General features: G+C 40.1%; 1 protein-coding gene across 1 annotated transcript; it reads right to left on the reverse strand.

Annotated features, from left to right (window-relative positions):
• Positions 1-232: 232 nt before the first annotated feature.
• LOC149817731 (uncharacterized) lies at positions 233-12,298 on the reverse strand. The gene is made up of 4 exons (XM_089986065.1): positions 10,762-12,298; positions 10,061-10,278; positions 3,841-4,064; positions 233-2,456 (listed from the first exon to the last, which is right to left on the reverse strand). The coding sequence occupies exons 1-4, from the start codon at positions 12,296-12,298 to the stop codon at positions 1,712-1,714; spliced, it is 2,724 nt and encodes a 907-aa protein (XP_089842191.1). The 3' UTR covers positions 233-1,711.
• Positions 12,299-13,158: the final 860 nt, after the last annotated feature.

Raw genomic sequence — 13,158 nt, forward strand, 5'->3', positions numbered from 1 at the left:
AAGCACACAAATAAAAGTATTCAGAGGCTAGCAACATCTTGAGCAAACCAACCGTTATACATACCTTCTGAACTTTGATGCATTCTTGCATCACATGTACATAATAAAAACGGACACAAGGTATGTCATTGTTGTATAGTTTTTCATTCAGAATAGCATACAATAATGAGTGAATTATGTGTATAGATATCAAAACATAGCAGTGGGGCATCAAACTATCTGAAGCATAAAAGTAGTCAAGGAGAACTTTAATTTACATGACGTGTAATTGCCAGTACATAGCACCAAAGGTGAAAATCAACAGCATCCGTGTATAATAACGGCTTATTTTCATATACGTTGAACATAATTATTCTGATCGGCCCAGGGATTCCTGGACCCCTCTTGTCTACAAAAAAAGTGCTCCCTTGCCATGCTACGCCCATCATTCATCTACCTACTCATCATGAAATGATTGGCTTGACATGCCCCAATGGGCATCACCACCACCTACTTGACAGAGTGGCTCAGCAAAAACCAGAACTCCCCTCCATTTTAATTAGTGCAGGACCAATAATGCAATATGACAGTATTTTCTGCGGTTGTTGCCCAACTGTATGCTGGTGCTGCACAGCCGTATGCTGCGGAATGGGTTTATGGTCACTCCATGAATCAGAAGTTCATAATGCATGGCCCACGTTAATCATAGAAGGAACATGTCAGACCTCAGAAATCCAATACCGTGAGATACTAAGCTGCAGGCATGTCTGGCATGGCAGAACCATACCAGGAAGCGAAGGTCCTTGGCTGCACAGAACCACAAGGACAGGAGAAAATCCTATCATACATCCGAGTCTCTGCCAATGTGATAGAGAGAGTGAGGACCCCCTTAGCCATCAGTATGAGTCTTAAACTGGAAGCCTCACTCACCTTACCCCCTTAGCATAAGAACTTTGAATTGCAACTTGCTTTCCAATATGCTCCCTCAAGTTCAACGTTCCTGAAATAATGTTGAGCTTGCCACAGAGAAACTTAAATCTGAGTCACCAACGGCTTGGTTAGGATACCATTCGATGAAATATATTCACAACAAGCTCTTTCTTGACTCTCTCATCTCTGACAAAATGCAGGTCTATTTCAATATGCTTAGACCGATTGTGATACACCAGGCAAACTGCAAGGTAGGATGCTCTTAAATTGTCACACCAAATTGTAGGGATTTGACTAGAGGAAAATCCCAACTCTTTCATAAGAAATTTCAACCATGTTAGCTCAGCTGCAGCATTAGCCAAGGCCCTGTATTCAGCCTCAGTGCTCGAATCCAAAATTGTGGCCTACTTATATGGTGTAATTTGTTCACCTTTTCATATGCTTTACTCTGAAGCTCACCTCCCTGAATAACTTGAACCTCAGAAGCCTGATTCTTGTGTTTCAGCTACAATTCCAAATTTTAGCACCTGGACCGAACTGGTCAACACTGATCAGGATGATCTCTTCAACCAAGGTAAACTTCCAAGTGATGAATTTTGATAGATAGTTACATTGGAAGAATCACATCCACCACAACAGGCTCCCACTTGTTGATGGTCTCATGTAGAACATACTGCACTAGCTTTCACAGGTGTTTCCATGAATTCTCAGTGCTCATTAAGAGCATTGGAAAGCCAGGGAAAAATGTGGCTCACCAAGCTCAGAAACAAATGAACTAGATATAGAGATGGTCACGACCAAGTTAAGAAACCTTCTCCCGCTCTCTGGTGATCCGATCAACTTCACTGTTTAAATCGAGCTCATCATAGGCCTTCAGAGAGCTTTCCGCAAATTTAACCATTGCATCAAAAATCTGCTTCAGACCCGCTATTATACCACGAAAACTGGCTGTCTGACTCTGCTGAACAATCTGGTTAGTTGAGAGTTCTCCTGGAGCCAGAAACAGCTTCTTGTTTAGTGTATCCCAGGCCTTCTGAATTTTCTGCTCGTCCTTTTGTAGAGCCTTAATCCCTCTTTCCACATCTTTCGGTGAGTTAGCTGATGTTAACCTGACTCGTTGCTCAACACTGTAACGTTGCCATAGCTGAAATACACCAATGCTAAATGTCCGCATTGCTTCAATAACTTCTCTGTCAGAAATTCCTTCAATTGCTTGCCACCAGTGGTTGCAGACTACAAACACAGGAGGAGCACCCATCCTGCCAGGGGAAAAAGGGACAATCCCATCAGGTGTTTCCTCAGGCTCATGAGGTAAGAACGTCAAAAGCCAGCGATTCAATGCCCTGACGTAGCCCTTTTGTGCGGCAACCCATACATAGAAGCTTGATATCCAGTTAAGCAGCTCCAGTTCAAGCCGCACAGTGGCTCGTATATGAGATTCACTAGATATGATGGGATCTACAACAAAATCCATATTTTTAGCCTCTGATATGATCCAACACTGATTCTGATGGCATTCCAGCATAGCTTTCCACATTTTTACCAACCTACAAGAGCACATGTGCCCATATAAAACCATCCTAGACAAAATGTATGTGTCTATAGTCCAAAACAGAATGCGTAAGTATACACTAAACATGTTACAAAATCAGCAGCAGCAGAGCAGAGGAGAGTAGAGTAGAGATTTGACAATAAATAAATGAAATATAGGGCTATGTTCACATGGCATACACATAAACAACAGTTCTTAATGAAGTTAAATGAAAATTTACCTATGCTCTAAACCAATGAAGTATTAACACATCACAAAATCAGCAGCAGCAGTACACCGCACAGTAGAAACTTGATAAGAAATACATAAAAGAAAAATAGGGCAACATCGCATGGTATATGAACAAAGAAAGTGACAGCTCTGCATATGTTGGCAACCATAAACACCACAATAGATATAACAAAGATGTTTCCCCCATCCCTCCAAAGAAACAGGAGCCATACTCACTTCACAAGATTAAAATAGTTGGCAGGAAGAAAAAGGAAACAAAGGAAAGGCCAGTCCTATGATGGCGTCCAGGTTTGTAGAAGACAAGCGACAGATGAACTGATGCCATGTAAGAAGTGGCGCTGTTGGAACTAATAAAAAGAAAGAGACAATTATGAACGTGTCTTAGAAAAGGCAGCCGCAAAACAGGCTACATCACTCAGAATAATGCAAACATCAATGGCACTCACAAAATCATTTTCCTAAAAATGCATAAATCAGGGAAATGCAGGGCTGGTTCTCTCTTTCAAACATTTGAATTAAAAAAGCAAAAGCAGCAAAAATAATCTGTATACATAAACAAAATACACAAAATATGCATTAAGAAAACCAAAAGTAATCCATAAGTAAAAGAAAAGTACCAGGAAAAGCTAATCATGAGTAAGCAAATCAAAGTTTACAGAGGATCACTTAATGGCCTCTTTCCTTTTCTGCATGCACATATGCATGCAGAATGTGTGCTCTATGTGCACTGTCATCAGTATTAGCTATTGACAAACAAAAGAACAATCTCAATGCATCCAACAGATTTTAGGCTACTTCTTAAGCCCCTTTTCACAGCAGTCATACTTGTTCTTGGCATTTCCTCTGTGTTTGTGTATGACATCTGCGAGCAAGTGTTTGTATGTGGGAATATCATGTCTTTGACTTTTTTTAAATGTGCAAGAGAAAATCGGGATCTTCCACCTACTTCTTTAATGAGAAGATGGAAATCATAGTAAAGATTCAAAAGTAAGCAGATGGACAAAAACAGAGGACATTAGCACAAAAGAAATGGAATACCCAAAAGAGAACAACAAAGCATTACAATATCATGTTTTTACCTTTCCAAGAGATCATACAAAAGTAATTCAAGCAAAGACTAGAAAAGTTGGATGGATAAAACTGCATACCCCTGTAATAGTTCAGTAATTTGAGGCCATAACTCTTCATCCCTTAGTTTATTGATCTTAGTAGACACAGAGTTCACAAAATGAATCGCAGTCCTTATTTTTGTCGATAAGTTTCTTATTAGTGCACGAGTTGCTTCAACTTTATGGGCCTCTGCACCTCTTTCATTCATCCTCTTCAGCTGTCTGCGCTTCCTTTCCTGGACAATCCGCAAGTTTTCCTCAGCCTGCAAAAATACATAAAAAATTATAGAAAGAAGGTTTGGTAGAAGCGGAGGAGAACAAACATGATTTAAATCTTAAATGCTAAGCAAGTCATAAGCACAATCTACAGGATGAAACCACCAAACTTCCAAGCTCTTGGGACATACTCAAATGACTAAGTTAAGGTACAAGAGGAGTAAAACAAAAGGAACAAATGTCAGTTGGATAACACAGTTAAAATGTTATGACAACAGAAATCACCATTCGGATCTAAGAATGCCCCTTCCAACTTGAATATGAAGAATAATACTACCAGTTCATAGACTGTGAACTCCAGATCCCTAATCATCAAATGAAAAATGCTTTTAAGCCTTTCACCTCCTATTCCATATTGAAATAAAGAAAGGAGATAATATGACAAGGACCATAGCATTTATGGATATTGCCATTGCATAATATATTGCATTTTCTAAAAAACAGCAATTTTGTTTACAACCTCAACCAATAAATGTTCACCTCCTACTCTATCATGCATTTCCTTCATGTCTACCAATTCGAATCCACGATCTCCACGACACTTAGAAAAGATCGCAGCGACACATCATATCAGAAAAGGCTTTTAGACACCCGCACTTCAACTGGTTTCAACTGTTTAGGTGTCAAGTCTTTCATGTTGCCAATAATGACCTGGTCGTTGAAATAATTCCATTACATGTTAATTTGTAAAAGACTCATTGCCTTGTTTGTTTCATTTATCCTACTAAATATTTACATTCTAGTCACCAAATCTCTAAAACACAACATTTCCATTTGAAATAATGCAAGATACTGTTTGGGATCCTTCTCTAAAAGTTTGACTACTTGTTACTATTATGCTTTTTCTCTTCTGTGGGAGAAATAAAAAGATCTATAGTTCGATTTTTACAAATGAAGTACCATAAAGTTGTAATATAAAAAGTAGGCCAACAAGATAGAATGAGTTTGTCAGTTTCTCTTCACCTGAATACATTGTTGAACATCATCACTACCCATATGTTTGATCACCAAACATCACCATGGGTTTTTACAAGGTTGAAGGTATGACAGACATAGGTGCTGTATGTGTGTGTGCGCGTGTGTGTATAGTGATGCAAACATGCTAAATGGGTTTTTCGGACATTTTTTGTTTTATTTTAAAATTCTGACCGTACAGATGTGATCTACATACTTGATTTTATAGGGATCAGCTCTTGAAGTGTTCAATTCCAACACATGGGTGGATTTTTATAAGGCTTGAAAAATCAATGATCCAAAATCATTGTGAATTTTCAAGGCTCCAAATATCCATTTTTCATCGAAAACGCATGATCCAAGTGTCGATTCCTAGTAAATTGACCATGCCAAACACATCTAAGTGATGTCACCTAGGTACAGGTACGGGTAAGGAGGGTACAACATGCAATTCCCAAAAATGTGGGTACGGGAACACGGCTATATATATATATATATATAATATCACATAAATACAAAATAAATTCAAAATAAACTGAATACAAACTAAATATGTGTTATATCTAAAATATATATATTATATACTGAAAATATAAAGCTATAAACTGAAAATGGACACACAAAATGGCGTGTTCGGTACCGGCCCCCATGTCGACATAGGTATGTCGACCAAAATGGCGTATCAAGGTAACATAGCATCTATGATGTCAGAATTGCAAAAAAAATACCAGAAAAGCTGAAAACCACATTTAGCATGTTTGCATCACTCTCTCTCTATATATAGAGAGAGTCATAAAATATGCTTAACTGGAGTATGAGGCAAGAGTTTTGTGAGATCTTTTGTTTTTTTTCTTAAATCTTACCGTACGGATGCAATTTACATGCTCGGTTTTATAGGGACCGGCTCTCGGATTGGCCAATTACGACACATAAGCATGAACTTTTAAGGCTTGAAAATTGACAGCTTACAATTCTAGCATATACTCAAGCATCCAAAAACCATATTTTTTCGTTGAAAATAAACGATCCGACTATCGATTCCTAGAAAACGGACCGTGCATAATGCATCTACAAGGTTGGATTCGCCCAAAAAAAATGTTGAAAATACCTAGTTCACACTCCAGTAAGTATGTATATATATATATATATATATATATATATATAGAGAGAGAGAGAGAGAGAGAGAGAGAGAGAAGGTGGTGAAAGCTAACCACTTTTCTAGCAAACCCGCCACCTAATCAGGCTTTTGAAGGGTTATTTCCATTTTTTCCTTAAATCTGATCGTATAGATGTGTTCGACATGGTTAATTTACTAGGGAATGACACTTGGATTTTGTTTTTTCAATAACAGACATGATTTTTTAAGCCTTGAATATTTACAAAAATCTTAAACCATTGATTTTTAAACCTTATAAAAACCTACCTGTGTACCAGAATCAGAAGATCCAAGAGTCACTTCCTATAAAGTCAAGCATGTAGAACACATCTGTACAGTCAGATTTAAGGAAAACGTGGAAAAACCCCTTCAAAAGCCCGGTTAGCTGGCAGTTAGCTAGAAAAGTGGTTAACAGCTACGACCCCTCTCTCTCTCACACACACACAGATATATACATATATATATCGGTTTATCTAACGAGAAAAACTAGTTGTGTTAAACATTAACCACATTCAACCATATTAAAATGACCAAAATATCCTTAAAAGAATGGCATTTTTGAAAATGCATGGTGACTTTTTTAGGTCAAAAAGGTCACTTTCATAGATTCATAGTTAGTTTTTTGGAAAAAGTGTTTGATTTTTCAATTCCCTACAAGTTCAAAAGACCTATAATGCCCAAAAAAGTAATCATGCATTTTCAAAAATATCATTCTTTTAAAAGCATTTTAGTGATTTTAATAAGGTCAAATTCATCTAATATTAAACATAACTAGTTTATATATATATATATATATATTGTAGGCCAAGAGAAAACCCTGTCATCACTGGTTACACATTGGCAAGCCTCTGGTTGGTAAATAAAACACTTGAGTAGGGGTGAGCGAAGAGCTGGCCAGGTCTGCAAATTGACTGGGCTGACTGAGCCACCACCCGAGCCAGGCCCGGCCAAGTTCAGGCTGGCTCTAGGTTCAAAAAGCAGATTTGCAACTGCCTCGGTCCTAGCAGGGCCGGGCAAAGCCCCCCCCCCCCCCCCTCCCCCCCCCATATATATATATATATATATATATACACGCACACACACTCCCTGCCCCTGTGACATACAGCCCACTTCGACCTTGTGGCAAGGGATGCCCCCCTCTGGGCTTCAATGGCCATTCCATGTCAGTTGACAAATAATGGCCGCCCCTAGACAGGAAGGCAAGGCCCTTTGGGAAAAATCCAACATGAATTTTCCATGGCATGAACTGATGAAGATTATGAATTTATGATTAAAAGAATCAATCTTAAGATAGATGAATTTGACACAGATCCAACCCTAGATCTCCTGTAGATCACTTTTCTATCGCAAAATAATAAATAATTCTAAATTTTCCAGTGCACTATTGATGATTTCCTAGAATTTCCCTTAAAATTCCTTATGTTCCCTTTCAACCAGGTCAACCAAAATGAAAGGAGCAACCACCAGTTCCAAGCAACAGTGTGCCTCATACCCCCTACCAGAGCCCCCGAAAAAGTAAAGGTGTTTAGAAGGCAAGTTTTTTATATAAGATAATGTACATATTTAAAGTGCGTTTGAATGACAACGGAGGGTATATTAGTAAATCACAGTATAACTAGAACACTATGTTCATTATTTTGTATTCCATCGTGATTATGCATATTATCAGGGGTATGACTACAACTTAAAGTATGCCAATGACTTAAATTTTGTGAATAATACATTTCTTTGCTGCCATGTCTCTCTTTCCTGGCTTCTCCCTCTCCCCATCATGCGCAGGAAAAAATCACTGATACCTAGCTCAATATTCTATTTCATTGTTATTATATGCATATTCAGAGCCGAACCCAAAAGATGCTAATGACATTTCACACAATATCAGAAAGGAATGTCACCTAAAGTTGCAGAAGAGCACTCATTTGCAACAAATCACTCTTCTCTTGGCTCTCCCTATCCATCATCATGTACAGGAACAAATTTATAATTTTAGTAACTGACCCATATCATTGATTACTGAAAAGTCCTAAACAACTTTGGCAAAGGGACTATCCATAGTCAAGAATACGAGATCGATTTACGGTTACTGAAGTAATAAGGAGCAACCTCTTTGCCAATGCAAGAATAACTACACTTTGTATTGAGTTTCCAACTTTCCAACAAACAGAGTAACATGTCAATATAGACTCAAGTTGATTTCCGAGAAGTCAACACATGTACAAGCTGCCATCAACATAGACTTCCTGTGAACACCTTATTACAGTAGATTTTGTAAATTTCTCCATGGCATTGCCTGAACCACCCATATCTGGTGCACTGCACTGGTTAAATGTTCATGTATACATCTCTTTGCAACCACGTTTGTATCTCCTCCATGAAAAACTGACACGGTGACACATGATGGAAGGTATATTTAACCACCAAAGGAGACGAGTACATTGAGGAAAAAGGAAACAGAAATGCAATCAACACTTTAACAGCCTCAACATAACCGCTGATTAGCTGTCACCATTTCTATGAATTAAATGAGTTAAGTTTAAGCCTAAACTAGATTTCCATAGTAAAAAACATAATTGTAATAAATAATGCATTAATTGGAATAAGAAACAAGGAAAACATCGAAGAAGATTAGCTGATGCTCCAACTAAGGAAGATTAACAAGATTCTGAAAAGCATAATAAAGAAAGTCTATCGGACTCTAGCCCATGCTTTGCATTTAGTGTTTAATTGCATGATGTCATGATCCATATGAATTTCCAGGTTTGCAACAGTTAAATGTATTTATTCTACTTCCACAAGGGGAAAAAGAGGATCAAAAGTATTTCTTGATCATCAGCAATAATCAATGAGAGAGCCAGAAAACTATTTGGGCACGGGAGAAGGTTACCACCTATCTACTGTGCTCCAAAAAATGGATGGACCAGATCACAATCAACTAAATTTTCTCAGATGTTTCAAAGTAATAACAGAATATTACCCTTCACAAATATAAAGAAAGAAAGCTTCATGATCATAAATTTTAGAAGCTAAAATATTAGACCAAAGCAACCCTTTGTTTCTAAGGCTTTGGTTAAAGAAAGAAAAAGCTCAATTTTCTGAAAAGTTTACTTAAATTCTCAAGGGTCTGGAAAAAGAACTCAGAGTGCCATCTATTTTTCTTTAAGTTCAATGGGATAAATCCAAAAATTTCAAACATAAAAATTGAAGAAAAGGGAAAGCTTAAATTCTAAGACTCAGACTGTGGAAAGTTGTGGTTATTCGAAAAGAAAAGCACTAAGAAAAGTTGGGTAGTCGCAGAGAATTTAGTCAATCCCAACTCTAACGAAATGTTTTGATTTTAATACCATGATAATCATATAGCTGCTCAAAAAATTAACATTTTCAACTAAAACTATCATACAAGTTCAATAAAAAAACTCCAAAACCAGCCAAAAGGTTAAGTTTTATTGAATCCTATTATCTTAGTTTTCCATATTAACAATATAAGTAAATCATGAAATGGGAAATCTAACGCTTTTAAAACAAAAATACTATAACAAACAATCATGGCAAGGTTTATCAATGTCAAGGATGAAGATCTTCAAAGGAAATACAAGTATCATACTAAAATTAGTCAATCATTACAGGAAAAATAAAATACAAGTATATACCAATTTGAAGATCCTTGACCATCACCCAAAGCAAAAATTAACTAGAGTAATGACAAGAATGAGCTAGCTGAATTAGGCCCTTTCTCTGAGTTTACATGTTTCATACAACTAAGATAGATCATCATAAGCAAATTCACTGCAACCAATAGATATCCTATGAATAAAAAAGATGTGGATTTGAGATTGAGCACACAGTATTTCATCAAAATAACATTGAATGTCATACCTTGACTTCCTCAAATAGCTTCTTCTCCCACATATAAAGTTTCTCCAAAGTCGTTGACAGCTTGCGTGCCCTCGACCATGTAACTTCTTCAAAATCCAAAAGAGCAGGTGAAGGCTCCTCTACCAGGGATAGAAGATGCGCATTTTTTGTTTTAGATGTAGAGGGCTGTGAAGGTAAGATCATTGGAGGAGCAATCACACCAAACATCCTTACGGAGGCTGACAATGCAACAAAAGGAGGTTTCAAAAACAGAAGAAATGTCAGGTTGCCAGGAAATTCAGTTTAGCTTATCAAAATCCGGTTTGAAACATCTATATGAACTGATGTAAAAAATCCATCACCTCATCTATAAGTGGAGCAAAAAAAATAGCCATCAAGAAGCAATGAATCCAAACCATGAAACAGCAATTAGGTAAAGAGACATGATTCGGCTATTCTTAATTAATGTCTATCTCATTGAGTAGAACAGATACTGTAAATCATCCAAAAGGCATAGGTACTACTAAAGGGTGTATGATTACACAAGCATATACAAATTCGACCAAAGGGCTGGTCAGGGGTTCGCTAATTAAAGAGCTCGACGTAGAGGTAATAGAAGAAGACAGCCAAAGTACAGAACCAGTTTTGAACTAAATCTTATCATTGTAAGATGAAGCAACTTTTCTAGATGGATAGGAATCGCAAGGGCAGGATAAACCAACCTTTATGTACAGCATTTCTGTGACGATATGGCAGCCTCCCCACCTCAAGAATCACTGAGACTTCGCTGCCAGATTCTGAGGCCTTGTCAAACTGAATCTTTATCTGCTTCACTGCACCCAATGCATCATATGATACAGGGAACTCGGCAGCATTGCTCTGTTCAGCCGGCTCATCATTCTCAATCACGTTCTTGTCCACCAATTCCCCTCCATCATCTTCTGCATACTCTGAAGCTGTGCTAGACTTTCCCTGATAGACTACCCGATCACCACCACCTTTCTCCTCCTCTGGCAGAACTGAATCTTCTGCTTGGAACTGAACACTCTTCTGATAGTGCCAACCAGGATGACCCGCAAAACCGTCCGAAAACTTCTGCTCACTATGAACTTCCTTCACAACCTCATGCTGGCTATCCTCTTCCAGATCAGGTATCCCCTCTTCTTCCCTAACCTCCCGAGAATCCTTACTACCAATATCACTATATCCACTCGGCATATACGAAGGGTAGAATCCTTCATAAGAATCGAATGGGTTCAGGAAATCCCAGGTCGAGTTCCTTGGAGGAGGGGGAGGTGGCGGCGGGGGCCGGTCCCGTTCATACCGGTACGAAGACAAGGAGGCCTCTGTTGCAGAGTACCCCGGAGGACGCATTGGCGAGGAGGAAGACGAAGCACCACCACCGCTGCCGAAGAAGCCAGTGAAGCCCGAATTGTTTGAGTAATAGGGGTAGGAGTGTCCCCACTGGACCTTCTCCGGCGACTGTAGCCGCTCCTCATAGGCTACCGACTTCGTAGGCCTCGAGCGCATGAAGTACTGGTTCATCACCGTGTACGGGGGAGGTATTCCGCCATACGGTGGAGGCATTCCGCCATATGGTGGAGGTATTCCGCCATACGGTGGAGGCATTCCGCCATATGGTGGAGGTATTCCGCCATACGGTGGAGGCATTCCGCCATACGGTGGAGGCATTCCGCCATACGGTGGAGGTATTCCGCCATAAGGTGGAGGCATTCCGTCATACGGCGGAGGGATTCCGCCATATTGTGGAGGGATTCCGCCGTGCTGTGGAGGGATTCCGCCGTGCTGTGGAGGGATTCCGCCATATCCATCCATGACGGGCTCCCTGAAGCCAGCCGGTGGCGGAGATTCGCTATGGAGATGGTGGTGGTCGTCAGAGATGGATTCATCGTCATCGGAATCGAAATGCAGATGGTGGTCAGAGTCCGATCGAGCGTGCGAGCCGTCTCCGCCGCTCCGGGGTGGCGAGGCAGACGGAGACTTCGATTTCGGAAGGGGAAAGGGGTCGGATTTCCGGTGCACGGGGAGGGTGAGCACCGGCGAGCCCACGGAGGAGACGTGATAAGAGTCGTGGAAGGCCTCGAGGGCGGCCCCGACCTCGCGGAGGGATCTAATGTAGCTGAGGTGAGCAGCCGATAGGAGGTACCGCTGCTGCACGGCGTCCTCGATGAAGTGCGCCCTCTCTCTGCAGAGCGACACCACGGGGAGGTCGTCTAGCTTCGACCCGGAGCAACCCATTGCCGGAAACCCTATAAATTCCGGCCTTCTGGACCCAGCAACCCTAGAATTCCACCCCTGCAATCACATGGTTTGGCCCAAAAAACACTCTCTGAGCCACAATCTTGCTCTATCTACAATACTCACAAAGATTTCCCCCTTCTTCCTCCTCCTCCTTCCTCTCTTCTTCTTCTTCACTGGGCGTCGTCGTTCTGCGTGGCTCGAAGAACATTACCACACAAAAATCTAGGGTTTGAGTTAAATTAGGAATTTGGAAAGTGGGGTGGAGAAAAAAGTTAGTGAGGGTTAATGCAAGTTCAGACTTTCAGTAGAGAGAGAGAGAGAGTGTGCGTGCTCGAGTGAAGTAGAGAGGCACAAGCTAGAGAGAGAAAGTGAGGTTTTGGAGTATATATATATATATAGAGAGAGAGAGTATACAGAGTGGGGGGAATCCTGCCAGCGTGGTGTGTCGTCGCTATGCAGCAGAGGCCCATGGGTGGGTACGGTTATATGCATCGTTGTGATTCAAGCAGTAGCTACTCTCTCTCTCTAGATTCAGTTTTTTTTTTCGACAGAGAAAGCTGAGGTTAAGCAGACAACATACCCCCACCAGTTATACAACCGTACCATTTGGGGTTCGACTAGGTTTTAAGAGGATGGGGTTGGGACTATTAAAAAATGGGGATCAAACAAATGTTTAATTGAGGGGTTTATTAATGAGATTAAGAAAGAGAAGACTCAATGTGATTGAGGTAATACCTCGACTTTAAGACACCACTCCTCTGCACGTCTTTAGCCATGACAACTGAGATGCAAGACACACGTGTCTTTGAGGGTGTGCAATGATTTAGAATGGAGAGATATTGGCTTTCTCTGCCCTT

Source organism: Nuphar pumila, chromosome 13 (assembly GCF_984573655.1).
Source record: "Nuphar pumila chromosome 13, dmNupPumi1.hap1.1, whole genome shotgun sequence".
NCBI lineage: Eukaryota > Viridiplantae > Streptophyta > Magnoliopsida > Nymphaeales > Nymphaeaceae > Nuphar > Nuphar pumila.

What these genes read in the sequence shown, in the direction of transcription:
- LOC149817731 (XM_089986065.1), bottom strand. Translation starts at nt 12,298, where the DNA reads ATGGGTTGCTCCGGGTCGAAGCTAGACGACCTCCCCGTGGTGTCGCTC. An exon ending in CAGAAATGCTGTACATAAAG is followed by an intron (nt 10,279 to 10,761) that starts GTTGGTTTATCC and finishes TTGCATTGTCAG; the next exon opens with CCTCCGTAAGGATGTTTGGT. An exon ending in ATTACTGAACTATTACAGGG is followed by an intron (nt 2,457 to 3,840) that starts GTATGCAGTTTT and finishes GTGCTCTTGTAG; the next exon opens with GTTGGTAAAAATGTGGAAAG.